The sequence below is a fragment of the Miscanthus floridulus genome, chromosome 8 (assembly GCF_019320115.1).
Source record: "Miscanthus floridulus cultivar M001 chromosome 8, ASM1932011v1, whole genome shotgun sequence".
NCBI classification, from domain to species: Eukaryota; Viridiplantae; Streptophyta; class Magnoliopsida; order Poales; family Poaceae; genus Miscanthus; species Miscanthus floridulus.
Window position 1 is genome coordinate 104,403,507 of NC_089587.1, and position 24,619 is coordinate 104,428,125.

Genomic DNA, 24,619 nt, shown 5'->3' on the forward strand with positions numbered 1-24,619 from the left:
CTGAAATTGTGCAATATGAAAAGAAACTTGCTGAAAAGAAAAAGAAAGGCCATGATAAAGACTTTAGCAAACCAACAAATGAACCATCAAGTAACATGAAAGAAGTTTTATTTGCTCTTAAATCTGTTCTTGTTGATCATGATGAACCATGTTATGCTCTAACTTGTACATCGCCTATATGTCCACTTGGTCCTACTCCTAGTGCTATGCCTCTTGTTGGTACTAACCTTTTACAGGAGGAGGATGAATTCCCAACAGGGAAGCCACCATGGCAGCCGCCTTTGTGAAGGATGGGGCGCCAAGATGAACGTCTTCTTTCGGAACCATCGTTGCTGTCATCCAATGGAGGAGACGATCTACTTCAGTCGAGGACGACTTCAATTCAAGAAAGGGAGGATGATGAGGACATCACTACTTCATCGCATACAAGTCAAGTAGAGGAGGAGGTCCAGCATGGGTGTCCAATTCATCTTTTTCATGGTGGAAGCCTAGTCCAACTCAAGTTCGAGTCCGGTTCGGGCTCTAGGACCAGTCTGCCTTAAACTAGTCACCTAGGACGCATTCGGACTCCGTTTTCGACGATCCATATATGGTTGGAAAGCTAATTTGATAAGGAAGGCAATCCAAGTGGTTTCACGTCAAAAGACCTTCGGAATCAATAGGAATCGTCAAAACAAGTCAGCATCTAGAATCTACTAGGGTGTTGCGACACCGTCTTTTGGTCCGTTGGACTGTGTATCGTGTTTGGGCCCATTAGGGGGCGCGTCCAGGGGGGTGACTCCCAAGACTCTATAAAAATCAGCCATCACTCTCCTTAGGGTTTGGGTTTTGTTTAGTTCTTGATTTCCTCGTGAAACAAGCATCATTTTGCTGCAACTGTCACCGCCAAGGCCGCTTGCTGTGAACCAGGGCCCCAGTTCTTGATCTTGTTCGCCTGTGGCGATTAGTCCTTTTGAATAAAGACTTGAACTCCTTCTTGATTTCATAAGCCTCAATTTATTTGCAATTTCAGATTGCACTCATCCTGTTCTTGCTTGTGTTCTCGATTCGCTTGTAGGAAAGCCTTCTCGGTGAGGTCAATCGCATTCGCGTGGTTGATAACCAAGGGAGCAGTGGTGTAACGGTTGCGGGGGTCCGAATCAATCTTGGTTTGAAGCCTAGATCGTGAATGTCGAGTCTCCACCAATCGATGCTATCATACCTTTCGGAAGATCGGGCCTTGTCTACATCACCAAGGGTGGTGCTGGTGGTGTTGGTGGTGTTCGCGCGCTACCGCTTGCCGTCGGATCCCACCCCAATGACCAGAATCGAATGGCCCTGACCTTCCTCTCCCCCAAGTTGCAAGTTATGTTGCAAGTGTTTCAGATATTTTAGAGATATGTTGCTATTGTTACATATGCATGTTGCAAAAGTATATCGGTATATTGCACATATTGCATATTTTGCAAATTTTTTCAGAGGTATGTTGCAAACGTTTTGAAAAAAAATGTTTTATCTGTTTTAAATGTATGTTGAATCAAGTGTTTTATCTGGATGTTGTATATGTTTCACACACAATTCTAAGTGTTTTATCAGGATTTTGTAATGTTTCACACACATCTTGCAAAGTGTTTTATCTAGATATTGCATACGTTTCACACATATGTTGCGAGTGCTTTATCAGGATGTTGCATATATTTCACACATATGTTGCAATAGTATGTTTCATCTGTGTTAGACGTATGTTGCATCCAAGTGCTTCACCGGGGCATGGGGAGTGATGAGCACACGCCCCGGGCGCTGGGGGATGGGGCACAATGAGCTAGGGACCGACGGATGTGGGTGCAACGAGCTGGGGACCAACGAAGGAATGAGGCGTAGTGATAGGGGCATAGGTGCACGTGTGAGGCAGGGGCGAGGTGAACAGGGGTGGGTGGCATGACCGTTTGGACGCGATGAGCGGTGGGCGTATGAAAGGTCCTAATGGCTAGAGGGGGGGTGAATAGCCTATAAAAAATCTACAACACCACTTAACAAACTGGTTAGACAATTATGAGGCGAAGCAAGTGTTGCGCTAGCCTACTAAAATAGCAAGCCACCTACCACAATTCTAGTTTATATAGTTTCTATCCACACAATAGCTATGGCACTACACTAAGTTAGTGTGCTCTCAAAAGGTAACTAAAGAGTCACACTAACCAAACTAACAAGCTCTCATAACTGTGGCAGAACCTCCTAAATTATAGGACCCACATGCACCTGTCACTGTCCAACGACCTCTGACGACTATGCATATGTTCCTAGTAACTTAAGAAGACTGTCGGGTGTCCCCGCGGAACCCCGAATCATCCACGATTTCCGAGCAGGATCCCATTACAGAGTCATTGCAGTATTACAACAGTTTATTCAAATAGATACATCAGAGTAATATAGCGGAAGTCTTACAATAACTTAATTTACAAAACAGTGGTTTCAAACCTTATAAACTAAGTTCGATTAATATTCCAAACCGAAGTAGTGGAGTGGCATTATAACATAATACAAAACACGCAATTAAACTGCCCTGCCCAAGGGCCACACATTTACTGGTCATCGTCATCACAAGAAACAACTATCATGCAGCACGATCCAAAACAGATCTGCTCATGAGGCTCACCTGCAACAAGGGTCAATGAACCCTGAGTACAGAAGTACTCAACAAGACTTAACCGAAATAAAAATTAATAAAACTCAGGAATGCAGGCTCAGGGATTCAAGGTATGGCTTTAGCAATAATCAAAGTTCTTTTGCGTAAAAGCTCTTTAACGAAATTCTTTATGTCAACATTTAAAACTTCATAAGATCATATACAAAGCTGACACGATCCGTAATGAGATCATGAAACTTCATAACCAACACCTTCACAGACCATCCTCAAGTTCCAGTTATTTATTACTACGATGATGAACAGTGAGTTGAGTCTCCATAACCGAGGAGCAACGACGATTCGAACCGATTAAACCCAGCTGGGGATTCCAGACCACACGACATATGTAGGTCCCCGACTCACATATATCAACCTACCCTCGGATCCTCTAAAACAAAAACGGGTCCGCGCCACCCGAGAATACAGTACTCCACCAATCCAGCCCATTGCCACGTGGGTACACGCTATTCCCGCCATCTCTCCACTCCCAGTGCGCGAGTAGCCATTCTCGTAATAGAATCGCCAAGTTAAGGCTTACCGGAGTATGTGGTTAGTACTACAAATTCTCACCTCATGCAATTCAACAACGGTACGGGCCTTAATCGACACAGGCGGAAAGAACCCACTCACAAGACATTACCAGGTCTTGTGGCTCACACACACCGAGTCCTCTCGGTCTAGATTTATTACTCCACATTCCCATATCACATGATAACATAAGTAACCAAAGTTCCATTTAAAACTCGCAGGTGACAGGTAATCACCCGACCTTTATTTATCTAAGCATGACTAAGCATAACTAGCCATATACGAATTAAAACGGTTAACAAGGTAGATAAGGAAAACAAGGTTGGTCATGCATCAATTAGGTTTTCACTTAACTCCTAATCACTTAATGCAGTATATGAAAGCAAAAGCGAAATCAATTTGTAAAACACAAGGTAGGGTTTAAATGCATCCGGGGCTTGCCTTAGTCGGCAGAAAAGGTTAGTTCCATAGAGAGATTACGGAGTTAGACTTGACAGCATCACCATTGATGGATGAACCTTCTCCAACACTTGATCAACGCGAGCACCATTGAATGATGACACTCATCCGAAGATTAGTCAACGCGAACCTTCTCACTCACGTATGCACTACACGTAAATAAATAATGCATGCTTTAGCATGATGGATTGTATGACATGATGCATGGAGGTGCATTGGTGAAAGCATAAAAGATTAACTAACTTGAATACAACTTTTCTTCACGGTACAGTTACAAATAATTATCATAAAGCATTTTTAGTCGTTCTTCTAACAAGTCAAAGGTTCACTTATTATACATGCTTACCAACTAAAGCCTCATCATGAAAAGACATGTATAAACAATATACAAGGAAATGTATAACTTTTACTTTTTACCCAAGAGGTTGCATTTAAGAAGCAATCAAGTTTATTAACATGCATTTACTAACGAAATTCTTAACTAAGTCATTTAGAATTATTAACTAAAGGGCGAACCTAAACATATCAAGAAGGTAATCACTTGGCCATGACACAGCAGGGATGGGGTGTTTCATGATCTATAATCAACTCCAAAAATCAATCAGGACATCTTATGATCTATGTTTATCATTTTGACAATTATTAACTAATAATTAAGGCATATAAATAAGAGTATAATTAAACATCATCAAATTAATCTCAAACTTTTTGTGGAGGCAGGCTTTAACAATAAACAAATACAATAAAAGTTTCATGGTCACTGGATATTTATTTTGGCCAATAAAAATTACACAGCAAGCATTTCTTAATTAAAAGGACTAATTTTTAAGCATCCAAAAACTGTTGATTTTCATGGTTTCATATTTTTCCTAAATAGTTTACATCTTAGAGAGGTCACACAAAAATTTTCAAAATATTTAAAGCTCTATTTAATTCTACACAAAAATAACAAATCACAATACTATTTAAAATAATCACGGACTTTTCACTTAGCATCGCTACAGGACCATCGTCTTCCTCCTAGAGACGAACGGCGCAAGGAACACGGCGGCGATGCTGCGTTCCGACGTGTCCTGTGGACAAGACGAGCAACCGGTTTGCTTGTGAGCATCACGGCACAGAGGTAAGCACAAAACAAGAGAGAGAAATGAGTGAGAGCAGCCGGAGTAGGCCGGCCACGGCGGAGGCGAGCTCGGCGGCCATGGCGGATGGCCACGGCGTGAACGGCGGCGATGTCGTTCCCGCGTGCTCAGTGCGGTAAAGGTAAAACGAATAAGTTAACGAGCAACACGGCATCACGGAGAGCTCAGAACCATACTCGTAAGGAGGAGATAGGCACCAGAGCGCTCTGGCCGCGGAGAGGTGGAGCTCGGCGGCCATGGCAGCTCGGCCACGATGAAAATCAAACACTCGGGCAATTTAGCCAGAAGCAGTAGCATATAAGGGTGAGGGAGCATCACAAGGAGCAAGCGAAGCTGGGTGAGCGAGCTATTGGGTGATGGTTGATCATCGGCGATGAATTTCACCGGCAAAGAAAGCTCGGCCGGCGGCGGGTTCTGAGCTGAGAGAGAAAAATAGAGAGACGGCGTCGGCGTTTGGCTTTAAAGCTCGACCATGGACACGAAGACGACACGTAGCAGCTTCTCCAAGCTAGCATGGAGCCGAAGGCAGCCACGGCAACGACTGGAAGACGATCGAAGCTCGCCGTCGGTGAGTTGTCTTTCGCGGTTACTGTTCACCGAAATTACAGAATTGCCACTCACTTTGAATCCCAATTTACTCCCAAATTTATGTGGCAACTCAAAAATCTCCAAAAATAAAAGTTGTTCTAAATTCAAAGTTCTACAACTTTGCTTTTATAACCACCCCCTAATTCGGTCTACATTTTGAAATGTAAATTTGAATTAAAAAAAGGGAACATTTAAAGAATCTCGCCTTTTCAAATTACTTCAAATTTCATAAAACAACTTTGAAAACTCCAAAAACCAACTTTGTACAACTCGACAAGCTATACACTTTTGCTTTTAGGCTCAACCCCAAAATGTGCTTAGATTTTGAAATGGGTTTTCCAGGGTAAACTTTAAATGCTGGAAATTCGGGTTTTCGGAAATCCAATTAAACACAAATGTTTTGAAATTGATTCATCCATACAAGTTAACACATATCAAAAAACAATATTCAGACCAAGCATTGCAACAAAAATTATTAAACTTTTACTAAGGAAGAATTTGAATTGTTTAATAGAATTCACAAAGTTTCTTAATCACTATTATTTCATGTAACATATAACACACTTCATAACAACATTTACATGCTATAAATTAAACATGAAATGCATTCATGAGTTGATACATGATGATTATGCATAATGATGACATGATCACCTTTTAAGTACTTTATAACATCAGGGATGTTACAATCCTTCCCCCTTAAAGAAATCTCGCCCCGAGATTTACAAAGTGCGAAAAGCGTTGGGTTGAGTAGTGGAAAAGGAAATGTGTCAAACACATTAACTTTCAAGTTGTTCACAAAACAACAAGAGTTGACTTGAAATTGTAAACGAGATCAAAAGACAATGTAAGGGACAAAGGATTTAGTAACTTCAATGGAATGATGGAACATGAATTCCAAATGAAAGTGCCAAGATGAATGAATCACATTAATTGCGAAGCTATAGTGGATCATGACCGCAGACCTCGATACCAGCGAGCGCCCAGCAGTATTTCCTTATGGCTGTAGTCCACAGGAGACCCCAGGTTTCGACACGGCACCGTAAATCATGGATCATGGCACCACCATAGGGCACAACTAAAGTAACTCACAAGTAATACATGTCAAGCTAGCAAGATCAAAGAACTAGCATGTGTTGCATTAGGAGAGACCAAGACATGACACATGCATAGGTTTGAGAAGTCAAGGATTAGTCCCAAGTTTCAACATTGAGTAGATGGAAAAATTAAAATGCATCAAGAAATTCCCAAAGATGTGGAACTTATGAGCAAGTACAATCAAAGAGTGGTTTACTGGCAAAGCCGGGTGCATGACCAGATTCATTAGGACAAAATAGCTATAACAAGTAATAGCCATTCCCTGAATGGAAGGAGGAAGTTTTAAACATCATTATATTTCAACTTCATATGAATGATTATAACTGGAATATGTGCAGTGTTTCATTAATGACATGACGCATGAACGATTCTTACGTTACTAAACATCATAGCTCCTATGGTACATAAACAATAGTTGTTATTATATAGGGCATAATAAGATTACTACTCCACCACACAAAGCATTTTTAATCAAATAAGGAATGGCGAGAAAGAAATAAGATAAGTCAGAAGCAATTTGGACCAAAATAACCATTTAAATTTATTTGTCCAAAACATTTTGAAGTTTTTGTAAAATAATACCACAAAAACTTTGTAATGATCGCTCTGATACCATTCTGTGGCAGAACCTCCTAAATTATAGGACCCACATGCACCTGTCACTGTCCAACGACCTCTGACGACTATGCATATGTTCCTAGTAACTTAAGAAGACTGTCGGGTGTCCCCGCGGAACCCCGAATCATCCACGATTTCCGAGCAGGATCCCATTACAGAGTCATTGCAGTATTACAACAGTTTATTCAAATAGATACATCAGAGTAATATAGCGGAAGTCTTACAATAACTTAATTTACAAAACAGTGGTTTCAAACCTTATAAACTAAGTTCGATTAATATTCCAAACCGAAGTAGTGGAGTGGCATTATAACATAATACAAAACACACAATTAAACTGCCCTGCCCAAGGGCCACACATTTACTGGTCATCGTCATCACAAGAAACAACTGTCATGCAGCACGATCCAAAACAGATCTGCTCATGAGGCTCACCTGCAACAAGGGTCAACGAACCCTGAGTACAAAAGTACTCAACAAGACTTAACCGAAATAAAAATTAATAAAACTCAGGAATGCAGGCTCAGGGATTCAAGATATGGCTTTAGCAATAATCAAAGTTCTTTTACGTAAAAACTCTTTAACGAAATTCTTTATGTCAACATTTAAAACTTCATAAGATCATATACAAAGCTGACATGATCCGTAATGAGATCATGAAACTTCATAACCAACACCTTCACAGACCATCCTCAAGTTCCAGTTATTTATTACTACGATGATGAACAGTGAGTTGAGTCTCCATAACAGAGGAGCAACGACGATTCGAACCGATTAAATCTAGCTGGGGATTCCAGACCACACGACATATGTAGGTCCCCGACTCACATATATCAACCTACCCTCGGATCCTCTAAAACAAAAACGGGTCCGCGCCACCCGAGAATACAGTACTCCACCAATCCAGCCCATTGCCACGTGGGTACACGCTATTCCCGCCATCTCTCCACTCCCAGTGCGCGAGTAGCCATTCTCGTAATAGAATCGCCAAGTTAAGGCTTACCGGAGTATGTGGTTAGTACTACAAATTCTCACCTCATGCAATTCAACAACGGTACGGGCCTTAATCGACACAGGCGGAAAGAACCCGCTCACAAGACATTACCAGGTCTTGTGGCTCACACACACCGAGTCCGCCCGATCTAGATTTATTACTCCACATTCCCATATCATATGATAACATAAGTAACCAAAGTTCCATTTAAAACTCGCAGGTGACAGGTAATCACCCGACCTTTATTTATCTAAGCATGACTAAGCATAACTAGCCATATACGAATTAAAACGGTTAACAAGGTAGATAAGGAAAACAAGGTTGGTCATGCATCAATTAGGTTTTCACTTAACTCCTAATCACTTAATGCAGTATATGAAAGCAAAAGCGAAATCAATTTGTAAAACACAAGGTAGGGTTTAAATGCATCCGGGGCTTGCCTTGGTCGGCAGAAAAGGTTAGTTCCATAGAGAGATTACGGAGTTAGACTTGACAGCATCACCATTGATGGATGAACCTTCTCCAACACTTGATCAACGTGAGCACCATTGAATGATGACACTCATCCGAAGATTAGTCAACGCGAACCTTCTCACTCACGTATGCACTACACGTAAATAAATAATGCATGCTTTAGCATGATGGATTGTATGACATGATGCATGGAGGTGCATTGGTGAAAGCATAAAAGATTAACTAACTTGAATACAACTTTCCTTCACGGTACAGTTACAAATAATTATCATAAAGCATTTTTAGTCGTTCTTCTAACAAGTCAAAGGTTCACTTATTATGCATGCTTACCAACTAAAGCCTCATCATGAAAAGACATGTATAAACAATATACAAGGAAATGTATAACTTTTACTTTTTACCCAAGAGGTTGCATCTAAGAAGCAATCAAGTTTATTAACATGCATTTACTAACGAAATTCTTAACTAAGTCATTTAGAATTATTAACTAAAGGGCGAACCTAAACATATCAAGAAGGTAATCACTTGGCCATGACACAGCAGGGATGGGTTGTTTCATGATCTATAATCAACTCCAAAAATCAATCAGGACATCTTATGATCTATGTTTATCATTTTGACAATTATTAACTAATAATTAAGGCATATAAATAAGAGTATAATTAAACATTATCAAATTAATCCCAAACTTTTTGTGGAGGCAGGCTTTAACAATAAACAAATACAATAAAAGTTTAATGGTCACTGGATATTTATTTTGGCCTATAAAAATTACACAGCAAGCATTTCTTAATTAAAAGGACTAATTTTTAAGCATCCAAAAACTGTTGATTTTCATGGTTTCATATTTTTTCTAAATAGTTTACATCTTAGAGAGGTCACACAAAAAATTTCATAATATTTAAAGCTCTCTATTTAATTCTACACAAAAATAACAAATCACAATACTATTTAAAATAATCACGGACTTTTCACTTAGCATCGCTACAGGACCATCGTCTTCCTCCTAGAGACGAACGGCGCAAGGAACACGGCGGCGATGCTGCGTTCCGACGTGTCCTGTGGACAAGACGAGCAACTGGTTTGCTTGTGAGCATCACGGCACAGAGGTAAGCGCAAAACAAGAGAGAGAAATGAGTGAGAGCAGCCGGAGTAGGCCGGCCACGGCGGAGGCGAGCTCGGCGGCCATGGCGGATGGCCACGGCGTGAATGGCGGCGATGTCGTTCCCGCGTGCTCAGTGCGGTAAAGGTAAAACGAATAAGTTAACGAGCAACACGGCATCACGGAGAGCTCAGAACCATACTCGTAAGGAGGAGATAGGCACCAGAGCGCTCTGGCCACGGAGAGGTGGAGCTCGGCGGCCATGGCAGCTCGGCCGCGACGAAAATCAAACGCTCGGGCAATTTAGCCGGAAGCAGTAGCATATAAGGGTGAGGGAGCATCGCAAGGAGCAAGCGAAGCTGGGTGAGCGAGCTATTGGGTGATGGTTGATCATCGGCGATGAATTTCACCGGCAAAGAAAGCTCGGCCGGCGGCGGGTTCTGAGCTGAGAGAGAAAAATAGAGAGACGGCGTCGGCGTTTGGCTTTAAAGCTCGACCACGGACACGAAGACGACACGTAGCAGCTTCTCCAAGCCAGCACGGAGCCAAAGGCAGCCACGGCGACGACTGGAAGACGATCGAAGCTCGCCGTCGGTGAGTTGTCTTTCGCGGTTACTGTTCACCGAAATTACAGAATTGCCACTCGCTTTGAATCCCAATTTACTCCCAAATTTATGTGGCAACTCAAAAATCTCCAAAAATAAAAGTTGTTCTAAATTCAAAGTTCTACAACTTTGCTTTTATAACCACCCCCTAATTCGGTCTACATTTTGAAATGTAAATTTGAATTAAAAAAAGGGAACATTTAAAGAATCTCGCCTTTTCAAATTACTTCAAATTTCATAAAACAACTTTGAAAACTCCAAAAACCAACTTTGTACAACTCAACAAGCTCTACACTTTTGCTTTTAGGCTTAACCCCAAAATGTGCTTAGATTTTGAAATGGGTTTTCCAGGGTAAACTTTAAATGCTGGAAATTCAGGTTTTCGGAAATCCAATTAAACACAAATGTTTTGAAATTGATTCATCCATACAAGTCAACACATATCAAAAAACAATATTCAGACCAAGCATTGCAACAAAAATTATTAAACTTTTACTAAGGAAGAATTTGAATTGTTTAATAGAATTCACAAAGTTTCTTAATCACTATTATTTCATGTAACATATAACACACTTCATAACAACATTTACATGCTATAAATTAAACATGAAATGCATTCATGAGTTGATACATGATGATTATGCATAATGATGACATGATAACCTTTTAAGTACTTTATAACATCAGGGATGTTACAATAACTAGCTACACTAAAGTGCTTGACAACTAGCTACACTGAAGAGCTTGACAACTAATTTGCGGTAATGTAAAGAGAGTGAGCAAGAAGGTTATACCGCAGTGTCGAGGAGGGAGCCAAACAATCACAAGAATGAATACCAATGAAGACCAATCACCTCGGAATCAAATGATGAACATAATAATTTTTTACCATTGTTCACTTGCTTGCCGACAAGCTACTCCTCGTTGTGGCGATTCACTCACTTGGAGGTTCACATGCTAATTGGTATCATATGCCAAACCCTCAATAGGGTGTTGCACAACCAACACAAGATGAGGATCACACAAGCCATGAGCAATTCACTAGAGTACCTTTTGGCTCTTCGCTGGGGAAAGGTCAAGAACCCCTCACAATCACCATGATCAGAGCCGGAGACAATCACCACCCTCCGCTTGACGATCCTCGCTGCTCTAAGCCGTCTAGGTGGCGGCAACCACCAAGAGTAACAAGTGAATTCCACAGTGAAACACGAACACCAAGTGCCTCTAGATGCATACACTTAAGCAATACACTTGGATTCTCTCCCAATCTCAGAAAGATGTTGAATCTATGATGGAGATGAGTGGGAGGGCTTTGGCTAAGCTCACAAGGTTGCTATATCAATATAAAATGGTCAAGAGAGTGAGCTTGAGCTGGCCATGGGGCTTAAATAGAAGCCCACACAAAATAGAGCCATTGTACTCCTTCACTGGGCACAACACGGGGTGACTGGATGCTCCGGTTATATTGATCGGACGTTGGACCACAGCGTCCGGTCACGCGATGCATGCCACATGTCCCCCTTCTTCAAATGTTGATCGTCCAATCTCAACGGCCAAGTGACGACCGGACGCAGCAGCTCAAAGTGACCGGACGCTGGACCTCAGCGTCCGGTCGTTTCCAATAAGCATCTAGAAACGATTTTTCACGATCGGACGCGTCCGGTCATGCTCGACCGGACTCACCCAGCGTCCGGTCACTTGGCGTTTCCCCTATGCATGACCTTGTTAGTGTGACCGGACGCAGCCAGCCAGCGTCCGGTCGTTTCAGCGCCAGCGTCTAGTTGATGACCGACGTTGCGCTACTTCTGCTGCTACTGACCGGACGCACCAGTCCTTCAGAGACCAGCGTCTGGTCACTTATAGTGACCACATTCACCTTGCTCAAATATGCCAACCACCAAGTGTATCACCTTGTGCACATGTGTTAGCATATTTTCACAAACATTTTCAAGGGTGTTAGCACTCCACTAGATCCTAAATGCATATGCAATGAGTTAGAGCATCTAGTGGTACTTTGATAACCGCATTTCGATACGAGTTTCACCCCTCTTAATAGTACGGCTATCAAACCTAAATGTGATCACACTCTCTAAATGTCTTGATCACTAAAACAAAATAGCTCCTACCATTTATACCTTTGCCTTGAGCCTTTTGTTTTTCTCTTTCTTCTTTTCAAGTTCAAGCACTTGATCATCACCATGGCATCACCATCATCATGTCATGATCTTCATTTGCTTCACCACTTGAAATGTGCTACCTATCTCATGATCACTTGATAAACTAGGTTAGCACTTAGGGTTTTATCAATTCAACAAAACCAAACTAAAGCTTTCAGCGTAAAGTCGACGATGGGGTGCGCGTGCGAATCAGAGTGAGGCAGACTACTAGTTCCTATATGAACAATATCCCAAATAGTTTTCACGTGGTAGCAATAAAAAGAAGTGTTTAATTGATTCATTGCAAGCACAAAAACAATAATTTTGGCTGCTGGTCTAATTTATTTTAATTAAATATCCTTCGTTAATATGCTCTAACTCACTTACATATATATATTTCCTAAAAGTGCACATACCTATTTTTGGTACTTTCTTAGTCCCGAAGTACAAGATATCTAACATAATTTTAGGACCAAATAAAGAGTTGATAAAGACTAACTGTTCGGCTGATGGTTTTTGCGGCTGATAAGCCGGCTGATGTTGATGGTTTTTGTGACTGTTCAGCTGATGATTTTTGCGGCTGATAATTTGGCTGATGCTATTTTGTTGTGAGAGAAAAACATTGTACCAAGCCTGATAAACTAGGCTAATAAGTTCTAGCGATCCCTCTCACTAATTAGTTAGTCTAACCTGCTTAACATATACTATAATTTAAAAAGGCTGATATCCATGTTATTGTTTCGGCTACAATCATTTTAGACATGATGTTTAAAAGATATGGATGTTCTTGAAAGACAAATACAAATGGATAAGTTGGAATAACCCATAATACCTTGGTCCAGTTGTTTAAAAGACATGGATGTTCCAGCAACATCTAACAACCGGATTTCCTGAACTTCAGATCAAAATCCAATGGTCCAAATAATTAACAATAAAATCTAATAATCACAATAATAATCACCACTTAGAATACACACAATTCAGCACACATAGTGACAACCGAAATACACAACCTCAAATCAAATCTGATGGTCCAAATAATTGACACTAAAAATCTAATTATCACAATAATAATGACCACTCACACTACACAAAGTTCATCACATATGCTACTTAAAATCTCAGGTGCCAAACTTACACTAAATATTCAAATAACAAATTACATCAACAAAGATATAAATTTACATCACTCTGACAAGAAATTTACATTGAACGAATCACTATAAATATAGTAATATGACACTATAAATACAGCATAAAGACAATGTAAATGGAACAATGGTGCACAATATATTGTTAGCACTAGCTATGCTGCAATAACACATCAAGCAGAGTGCTGAACATAAATCAATGAATCAAACCAAAAAACATGAACCAAACAACAAAGAATATTGAAAAACAAGAGAACATCCAGCAAAACACTGAAAAACAAAAGCAAATTGATGTGCAAAGAGCAAAAACAGAATGAGCAAACCTTAGAACATGATGGAATCACCTTTAAACAGTGCAAAATGACACGGGGAGATAACGATGCGAAAATGAAACAACAAAAACCAAGGGTGACTCCCAATTTTGAAGAGCAGAACTAAGATTACACCATGCACCTCAAAGAAAAATAGCAACCAAAACAAAACCAATTAAAATATAAACGGGGGATTGAAAAATTACATCTTGAAAGGAACTATCACCAAACTTGCACAACCACTACAATGCACTGCAACAGCTGACCAAAAACTAATCTAGTACTCGAGAAAAAGAACACTTCAGAACCCCAACTTACATCACTAGTCAAGAAAATTACAATGAAGAGTCTACTGTAAATATATTAATAGGAAATTGTAAATTCAGTAAAAACTGAATGTAATTCCAATCATATGTCACTGATTTGGTCTATTGACTAGATGAACAGAGCACACAGCCACAACACTGCACAAAATCTAAAAAATGTCAATGAATATTTTCTGAGATAAATTGATTTTTGAAATAAATGAAGGAATTCAAAAACACATATGTCAAATTCTTCAGAAAAAACCAAATATTTTCTATGGAAGGCGGATAACAAAGAGAAATATGGCACATACTTCACAAATTTAAACCAAATATCTACAGGAAAAACAAATATTTTCCAAATATTTTCAATGCAATGCAAATAATAGAAACAAAAATTACGATGCTACTGATCAAGATACAGAGCAACGTTGCAAACAATTAAGAAACATGCAGTGTCTGTACCAAAAAATAGCAAGACAAACACAAATATGACTAAGGGGTAGTTCATCACAAAAACTTCAGAGTATGGTGAATAGAATTGGGCATACTTGCCTTTAATATAACAGTCTGAAGATACCTCAACAGGTAGTTCTCTGGGGTAAGAGCAATGGTCATGTCCAGCTTGCTCTGCTAGTCGGCAGTGATCCCATAGTGGCTCATGGAGCAAAGCATCACTTCATACGTAATGTGGCAACGATTCCTCACATCAAGAGTAAGCAGCAAGTCAGGTCACTTGAATGATTTTACATATGTCAAATTCTTCAGGAAAAATACACAAATGTTTTCTATGGAAGGCAGATATCAAAGAGAAATATGGCGCATACTTCACAAATCTAAAACAAATTTGTACAGAAACAACAATATTTTCCAAATATTTTCTATGCAATGCAGATAACAAAAGAAATATTCCACATTGTGCACAAATGAACAAATTCACAAAAGGAGAGGCATCTAGTGTTTTCTAGGAGTATCTATAATAAAACATGCTCTAGCTACGTATTCTACTTTCCTGCTGGCATTACACATAAGCAACCTCAAAACACAACTCTTAAAGATCACACTTCCTAGTAACAAACCATTGCTATATATGTGATCAGTCGGTCCATAAACATGTTAAGAGAAACCAGGTATATTATCTAATAGATCCTAATGCAACAAGAAACATCATGACACAAACCACATGGAAAAAAGCAAACACACCACATGACTACTGTAAGAAGTTACTCTCCAATAATTGAAAATGGCTACAAGATTAAACAAATAAAACAGAACTGCTTGAAACTACAGAAATAATAATGAGGACAATGAAACATACATAAATTCACACTCCATAATTGGGAGCATGTAAGATCAATTGAATAGTAGTTCTCTCATTCCCAACTTACATCATCCTGTTAAGGAAATTACACTGAAAAGTTTAGTGTAAATATAGTAATAGGACATTGTAAAAATAGTAAAAAGACAATGTAAATCCAATCAGATGTCACTGATTTGGTCTATTGACTAGATGAACAGAGCACACAACCACAACACTGCACAAACTCTGAAACTATGAAACAATATTTTCAGAGATAAATGAAGGAATTCAGAAAGACATACACCAAACTCTTTAAAAAAATCCAAATATTTTCTATGGAAGGAAGATGTCAGAAAGAAATATGGCACATACTTCACAAATGAAAAGCAAATTTCTTCAGAACAAAGAATATTTAGCAAATTTTTCTATGGAATCCAGATAACAGACAGAAATATTCCACATTCTTCACAAATGAAGGAATCCAGAATGCAAAGGCAGCCAATATTTCTAGCAGTTTCTATAACAAAACATGCTCTAGCTATTTATTGTCCTTTCCTGCTGGTACACCACAAAAACAACCTCACAACTGAGCTCTTCAACACAAAAGAGCTGTATAGGTGATCAAACAGTCCATAAACATGTCATGACACAAACCGCATGAAAAAGCAGAGACGCCAAAATGAAACGGACATAAGCAAATGACAAAAGCAATGAAAGGAAAAATAATAAACGCTCGCTACAGCATAGGTAGCCAATTGAAACTGCAATTAAATTAATGATGAGAATGAAACTTACACATATTCTAGTTAAAAATTATATTTAATAAATTATTGTAAATATACTAATAAGACATTATAAATATACTAAAAAGACAATGTAAATGCACACATGTGTCAACCTAACCCGATTTGCTCTATTGACTAGAAGAATAAAAAGGCATTGCTCAATAGAATCCCAGTCCAGAAACATGTCTATAGTGGGCTAAAAAGAAATAATATTATAGGACAAAGGCACAAAAGCAATAAACCCATAGGTTTGAAGACATATGTGCCACAATGTTCATAGAAGAAACATATTATCCAAATTATATTTGCAAAGGATTGCAGATCCTAGAGACATATGCCATATTAACAGGATATACTAAAATTACATCACTGAGTACACAAATTTACAGTGCATACTAGGATGTAAACTTAGTGCTAGTAATATATAAGTGTTGGCCTAAGCAAAAGGTATTCTTTTGCACAGATAAGAACTTACCCTTTAATTAATCGTATATTAGGCTTGTGTCCCTCAGTTGCATTCCGATCATCTCCCTACCAGTAAAGCCTACTAAGGTGTTAGAGCCCCCTACAAACAGTTCATGCAAAAAAAGTGTAAATGGAAAAGGACAACTGGATGAAAAATCCTACAAAAAACAGTAAGAAAAAGGGAGGATAAATTGTTCACTGACTAACAGAAGAGTGAAAAAGCAAAAAAAAAGGTGCAGTAGCACAACTGATAGTCCCAAAAGAAAAAAACGATTACCTTTAGGAAGCCCAAAAATAGAATAAAGTCCCTGGAAAAAAGGATTGTTAGAGCATCTCCAAGAGTTTCCTATTTTTTCCTCCTAAAACTTGTAGTTTTACAACTCCTAAAAAGGTATTGGGAGGGAAAAAAGAAAACCATCTCCAAGAGTTTCTACTAAATTGCTTTTAAAAAATCAAATTTGGGACGAATTTGATGAAGCATCCAATCAACCACGCCACGAACATCTGACATCTCATCTCAATCCATCCAGCTCGCCTCAATCCCCGGCCCGGCCGGCCGGTAGCCATGTCCACCACGGAAGAAGCCGCCGGTGGCTACAGCTACGACCGCCTGAGCGAGCTGAAGGCGTTCGACGATACCAAGGCCGGCGACAAGGGCCTCTTGGACGCCGGCGTCACGACCGTCCCCGCCATCTTCTGCCACCACCAGGACGGGCCGCAGGTATCGCCCTCTAGCAGCAGCGGCAGCACTATTAGCGTTATCCCGGTCATCGACCTCTCGGCGGCGGACACAACCGCGCGGGCAGAGGTGGTCGCGCAGGTGAAGGCCGCGGCCGAGACGGTGGGGTTCTTCCAGCTGGTGAACCACGGCACGGGAGAAGGATCCGCGCGACTCAAAAGCCGCGTAAAGTTACGCAGAACTGGCTCAGTTTTCCCAAGTGCCTAAATATTAGGAGGATGGATTAGGAACTGTTGGAGAGAGAATTTTTTTTCTTCTGATTTTCCTAAAAACCAAGTATTACGAAGGCAAATAGGGAACTCTTGGAGATGCTCTTATAGCACCAAATATAACAATAGTTTATGTTAGAATGACATAAAGGTAAAAGCCCATAAGAAACAAAGTAATTATTAACATGACTATTTTTGTGCTAACTGTGTTTGTGTGCCACCAACACAAACAAAGCCCAATCCCCCCAAATTAAAGTTACATTCATACAACTGACATACATGCTGACTGCAGAGGAGAGGAAGCACGTACAGGAGGCATCAATCAAAGAAATGGTAAATCAAAAGGGCTGTGCAAATGCAAGCCATCAGAATTCAAAAGGGAACAAACAAAACAGCACCCACTTGCTGTGCCCAAATGCCCAAGGCGAAGGACGAACCAGCTAGCTAATCACGCCAATTGAACCAGCTAGAACTCAAATCATGGTCGTGTCCTCGTGGGGATCCAACCAGCGAGCAAAGACGCACACCTACAGGCTAAAACCTAAGAGTCAGGATGAAATCACCATAAATCTCGTCACCATCTAGCTAATCCCCACGGCAAAAAACACGAAGCGGAGCCATGGATCATTCGTTCTCATGCCAAAAATCACACAATCAAATTAAATAAAACCCAAACATGGTGACGAACACAGAGCCCACATCCGCGCTACACCAAAACCCCGACAAAGAAACCCAAATGAAGAAGACATCGAACCAGCGCCAGAAAAAACAGATTCACAAGGAATAAATTCGAACCCCTCGTACAAACACATCACTAATGCGAGAACGAACCCTAACAACAATGATTTACTAGCAAACAAGGGATCAGAAGCAACAAACCTATCCAAACCCTAGAAATCGTCAGTCGCCGCCATCGGGGAATGAGAGCACTGCAAGGTCGCCGCCGATGGGGAACAAGAGCACCGCGAGGTCGCCGCCGACGAAAAACGAGAGCACCACAAGGAAGACGAGACGGAATGAAATGAGGAAAAGGGGAAAACGGACCCTACACATTCGGGCGCGACTCCCCAAAACTCAAACAGTAGCGCCAACACGCGGACCCCATAGGACAGAGACAGATAAACGAGAGCGCCGGAGACAGTTTGGGTGGCGGACCGAGCAAAATCGGACGGCAGACGTAGCGACACGTGCCAAATACGATGGGTAGAAAACAACCGGGCACCGGAATAGCAATTCTGATAATATTATATTACAGACACATTTCTATGCAGCTATCCAGCCTACAAATCTTAGGAGGATTCGTTCGATTGGTGATCAGTTATATATGCCATGTGGGCTTGCTGCTTCTGCTCACTGCCTCCCTCTTTTTTCTGCTCCGGCTAGGAGCATTCTTCCCTGCCACCATCACAAGAGGAGTTGACTGACGCCGCATCCTGCTGCTCCCACCGCCGCCTCCTTCGCCATCAATAATGTCCTCCCAGCTACTGCTGCTTTGCTCTTCAACCTGCTGTTGTACGGCATCATGGCACGTCCCTTCTTCATCTTGTGTCACGTTGTCGTCACTTCCGCCCTCAGCCTGCTCAAGCTCGGGATGATGGCCTGATCGAATATTCGTCCGCTCTTCGCCATCGCCCATTTCTGAATACCCGGGCTTCTGATTCTTTGATGACAAAGCAGCAGGCATTCTCACGCCGTCGTCTTCGTCCTCCTCGTCCTCCAAGCTTATGAACTCGTCGCTGGACTTGTTGGTCGTCCCTGTCTCATCCTCATCCTCGGGTGCTTCCTCTTGGCCTGCTTCTTCGTCACTGCCGTTCCTCCTTGCCATCTCATCGGATTCCTCTCCAGCTTCCACGGCAGCTACGCCTCCATCCCCCATTGCTAGTAGCACCTGCACGGCGTGTTTTGCAGCATCGGCAGCCCAGCCGCCGCCGCCGACCTCATCGACGTCATCCAGTTCGCCACCCGCCACCTTCTCTTGTGCTTTGATAAGCAGGTCCAGCGCACTGCTCCTGATGCTCTCAGAGCAGAAACCACCGAGTTGCGCGAATTCCAGCAGGAAATGAACATCAAGCTGGACTTGGGCGGCGCCATGGACGGCCCACGAGTCCAGGTTGCTGGAGAGCCAGCAGATCATCGCCTCCATCAGCTCCCGCAGCAGCTTCTTCATGGTCCCGTCCTCGCCGCTCAAGATCGCGCCATACACCTCGGTCAGACGTCTCACCCGAAGGAACACCACCTGTAAAGCCATAGAAGGCATCATCGAGTCCTGCGCCTGCGGCGGCGGTGTTCTGCTTCCGAAGCGGCGGCCCTGCGCTGACGACGACATCGTGTCTCGTATGAACTGCTGGCAGAAGCAGCTCCACACCTGCCCGGACGCTTCCTTGATCAGCGAGATGAGGCTGGCCACTACTTCCCTCTGTGCTGATACCGGAAAACCCGACGACGACGGTGGTGATGGCGGTGTCCTGAAGACGCCGGACGCCATGGTCGGAAACAGGGACACCAACGTCGTGCAGTTGATTAGCACGGCGAGCTGCCACGTGTACCGCTCGTCGCCGGTCGGAGCAGCTGCTTCCTTTCTGGGGATGAGCTCCACGATGGAGTGCATGTACTCCCTGAACAACTCTGCCACAAGCTGCAGGCCTACTGAATCGTTCGTCCCAATCCCAAGGCTGTGCAACGGCCAGGCTACGTCTTCCACAACCTCCTGTTCATCCAGCCAAATCATCAATTATACATACATATTGTTTGTGAACAACAATACATACATATATATAAATATGTAACAGTACCTGTATAAGGGTGACAAATTTCCTTCCGTTGGTTGTCAGCAAGCAGTACTCAGCCTGCGGTGCTCCAGCAGCAGCCTGCACGACTCCAGGTGGCATGAGGAACCTGCCGAGCACCCAGGCGTCGGAAGCCACCAACAGCCGGACCACCTCCCTGAGATGCCTGCCATACATGGCCACGGCGTCTCGGACGCAGGGCACGACGAGGGCAACCACGTCTCGCTCGGAGGCGACGACGTCGACGGCCCTCAGCAGGGGGGAGTAGGAGACCGCGCACTCGGCGGCCTCCAGCGCCAGAGCCAAGCTGTGGGCGGCAGTAGCGGGCGACGACATGGACCTCACGTACTCGGAGAAGGCGGCGCTCAGGTCCTCCATCTCCTCCCTCGCCCACCGGACGAGCCGAGGGGTGTAGGGAGACGGGTGCCCGTGCAGCGCCACGAAGCTCCTCGACGTCCGCACGATGGAGGAGAAGACCACGCGCGCCAGGTCCTTGATGTAGTTGCCGCCGCCGGCGCCGCCGCTGTTGTGGACGTGACCTTGCGACGCGCGCAGGTCCTCCACGCCCCGGACGACGCTGGCGCGGTGCAGCTCGAAGAGCAGGTGGTTCGCCCGCTCCGCGTCTCCGAGCCTGCAGAGGCCGGAGAGGGCCCTGAGGAGCTCGGGCCGCGGCGTCCGCGGGTTCTCCGCCACGGAGACCAGGCGGGCGGCGACCCTCGCCTTCCTGGCGGACAACGCGCGCACGCTCGACGCGAACGCGATCGCTTCGGCGTCGTCGTCGGCGCCGGCGGCCTGCTGCTGCATCGTCTGCAGCGCTTGGCCTTGCAGCTCCAGGAGCTGGAGCGCCTCGTCCATCCGGTGCTCGGACAGAAGCACCTCCAGTTCCAGCTCCTCGTCGTGTTCACGTTGATATGGCAGGATTCCAATCCCGTCCATGTCGGCGGCCTCCTCCTTGGAACCGCCGGAACTAGGTAGTACCATCGATGACGACGACGATGAGTACAGGCAGTTGGTGCTGACATGCTGGACGAGCCGCCTGTGTGCCATCACCTGACGCTTCAGGTGGTGAACGTTCTTGTCCAGATCACCAGCTTCTTGGAACATCCTGGGCCGCCGTCGATCAAGATATATATGACAATCAATGAATTAATTAGCACATCATGCCCGTGTGTATGGTGTGGCGTTCTTGGAACGAAGGAGGAAAATTAAATTAATGGCCTAGGTGTTTATTTATTTATGTACCTAATGAAGGAGAGGTAGCTGAGATAAACATTAGCGCTGAAGTCTTGCTCCGAGGCCTTCTTGATTTCGAGGAGCTCAGAGCACAGGTGTTGTATGCCCTGGAGCAGTAACGGAAACATACAGTCAGAAACCCTTGAACTCGTGCAGCCGTGTACATGCCAATTGTCAAGGAATTCTGAATCGATTCGACCATCGGAGATTCGGAGTAGAGTAGGCAACAACCACTAGCACGGAGGAACAGAACTAACCTTTGCAGTCATGGAGTGGAGTCCCAGGTGCAGGCGGCGGCCGTCCTCCTCCTCCTCCTCCTCTTCTTCCTCCTCGTCATCGTCCTCCTCCTCCTCCTCCGGATCCGTGGCGGTGTCGGTGTCAGGTGCTGTCCCGCTGCCGTCGTCGTCATGGATGTAATCGTCGTAGCCCTTGGCGGCTCCGATGCCGCGGCGGTGCCTCAGAGACGCCATGATAGAATGATGCCTTAGCTTATTAGCTTGGTGGACACCGCTGCAGAGCGAGCGGGGCCGCAGTGCGTTCAGCGCCGCAGCACATATACTCCAACTCGTATATATGAGCTGCTAGTCGATGAGATCGATGGATCATACATATATATGTTGATGACAGCTTTGCGTTCCTTGGCCTGCTTGAACTCGTTCATGCGCGTTGCGCGAGCATCCCTATGAAGACGACGTCTATGACAGAGACTGCCGCTGCCGGCGGACGGCCATTTTTTTTTTTTTTTTTGTATATCTCGCCATGCTTCAGCCATCATTTGTATATCTCACAGTGCCCGGCTGATAGCTACGGTTGGCGTGGGACGGCGATCGAGAGACAGAGTCCACAAACAGCGACGATTAGTTCGTGGACAAGCACTACGGGACGCATGATCTTGGTCTCTTTGGATTGGTATGGTCCTTACATACATATAGCTCGAGTTCCAACTTGAAAGCTGCACTCGCCGGGTTGGTAAGCGTGATCCCTTGACCCTTGCATTGGTAGGAGTTTACTAAGAGCTTCGAGGATCGATGCATGGGCAATTCGTCATCATAATGTTTACAACCCACTAGTATAGTCGTATACACTTCTCGGTCAATGTAGTCGTATCATACTGCTGGAGCTAGGTGAACGAGCTGAGAGATCTGTGTGTTTTTTGTTGACGATCATAGTTGAGTTCCCATTGCTGGTCGGCCAGCCGGCAGAGGTCGCCTGCTCTGCTCAGTTCTTTTTTGAACATCTGCTCTGTTCAGTTCTGACTTCTCACATGTTGTTCAACAACAACTTATGTACTGGTCCTAAGGCATGCACGCCGTCCATGCATCTCGAAAGTACCTATGGCATAGATTGCCTGCCTGTAGCTGATATGGAAGTTTAGTTTGCGAAACGAAAATTTGGATGTCACATCGGATGTTTTGGGATGTCGGAAGAGGTTTTCGGATACTAATAAAAAAAACTAATTACATAGCTCGCCTGGAAACTGCGAGACGAATTTATTAAGCCTACTTAACCCATCATTAGCGCATGGTAGTTACTGTAGCACTTATGGCTAATCATGGACTAATTAGTCTTAAAACATTCGTCTCGCGATTTCCAACCAAACTTGCAATTAGTTTTTTTTCGTCTATATTTAATACTCCATGCATGTGCCGCAAGATTAGATGTGATAGTTTGGGGTGAAAATTTTTGGAACTAAACCATGTCTTATTGTGAGAGAAAAATATTGTTTCTTCGCTGAAAAAGTATTGCTGATGAGACAAGCGAATAGGGCCGCGCTGTGGAAATACTATATGGAGTGGGCTCATAGGACAAGCAAACATAGCCGCGCGCGGTGGAAATACTATATGCAGTGGGTGCAATATGTTTGCACAATATATATGTTGTTGATGGAAACAAATGCGTTGCAACAGGGGGTCAGAGCCAAAATTTTACCTTTGGCGGTTTGCTTTCCAGATGAGTTCGTTCACCTTCACCCTCAGCTCTCCGACTACAAGTCTCCGTTGAGGCTCTCCGACTACAAGTCTCCGTTGATGCATCTTTGGCCCCGTTCGGCCGGTAAAATTTTGACTGACGGTTCTGGCTAAATTATTATGAGAGAAAAACACTGTGTCAGCTAAAAAAAAAGTCGAACAAGTTGAATATACGGTAAACCAAACCTGACCTAGTTGTAGGTAGAGGACGTGGCAACTAGACTTGGCTCGTGTCTAGTCGGCTAGTCCACACCAGGCTATCTTGTGTTCTTCGTTCTTGGCTGAAGCTGAGTGCGCTATTTGGTTCCCAAAAGGCCATGTATCGTATTATATTCACAGTTTGCCGGAACGGTGAGCGGACCAGTGATGTCCTTTCCTCCATTTGTTGAAGTGCTTGTTCATCACTGTCCCACCTTTAGTAATCCGAGGGCAAAAGAACTAGCAGCACAGCAATTACTTTTAGGGCATGTTTTGCATACTCAACGAGTTTTAGCTTTATATTCTGGGCTTATAGCTCCAATGCCAAATATTCTGTCCAATCTCTTTATGCTATTATTACTAATAGAGGAGTTGTGCCTACCTACACTCTTGCTCTTTGGAAGCTGATTATCCCCCCAAGAGCACATATTTTTCTGTGGTTATTGGCTAACAACAGGATGCTAACCAGAAACAATTTAGCTAAAAGCAGAAAGGTGGATGATGTAACTTGTCTATTTTTTTTTAACTAAACCTGAATACGTGCAACATTTATTTTTCGACCGTGTTGTTGCCAAAGCCATCTTGCACATTACTTTTGAACTGATGGGGACCAAGACCAGGCCCTTGTTTAGTTCATCAAAACTCCCAACTTTAGCACTATGTAAAAAGAAGATTTCCCGTCACATCAAACTTACGGTACATGCATGGAGTACTAAATGTTGACGAAATCAAAAACTAATT

At 43.1% G+C, this 24,619-nt stretch overlaps 2 protein-coding genes across 2 annotated transcripts; one reads left to right on the forward strand and one right to left on the reverse strand.

Moving 5' to 3' along the window:
• Positions 1-17,311: 17,311 nt before the first annotated feature.
• On the forward strand, positions 17,312-17,692 carry LOC136469672 (DIBOA-glucoside dioxygenase BX6-like). Its single transcript, XM_066467769.1, has one exon. The coding sequence runs from the start codon at positions 17,312-17,314 to the stop codon at positions 17,690-17,692; it is 381 nt and encodes a 126-aa protein (XP_066323866.1).
• Positions 17,693-18,594: 902 nt separating this feature from the next.
• Positions 18,595-22,183, reverse strand: LOC136469673 (exocyst complex component EXO84A-like). Its single transcript, XM_066467771.1, has 5 exons — positions 21,971-22,183; positions 21,723-21,820; positions 20,487-21,585; positions 19,023-20,401; positions 18,595-18,739 (listed from the first exon to the last, which is right to left on the reverse strand). Exons 1-5 carry the CDS (start codon positions 22,181-22,183, stop codon positions 18,595-18,597), a joined length of 2,934 nt encoding a protein of 977 aa, XP_066323868.1.
• Positions 22,184-24,619: the final 2,436 nt, after the last annotated feature.

Coding starts and splice junctions, on each gene's coding strand:
- LOC136469673 (XM_066467771.1), bottom strand. CDS start 22,183: ATGGCGTCTCTGAGGCACCGCCGCGGCATCGGAGCCGCCAAGGGCTAC. Junction 21,821..21,970: donor TCCACTCCATGACTGCAAAG/GTTAGTTCTGTT, acceptor TTACTGCTCCAG/GGCATACAACACCTGTGCTC. Junction 21,586..21,722: donor AGCTACCTCTCCTTCATTAG/GTACATAAATAA, acceptor ACGGCGGCCCAG/GATGTTCCAAGAAGCTGGTG.
- LOC136469672 (XM_066467769.1), top strand. CDS start 17,312: ATGTCCACCACGGAAGAAGCCGCCGGTGGCTACAGCTACGACCGCCTG.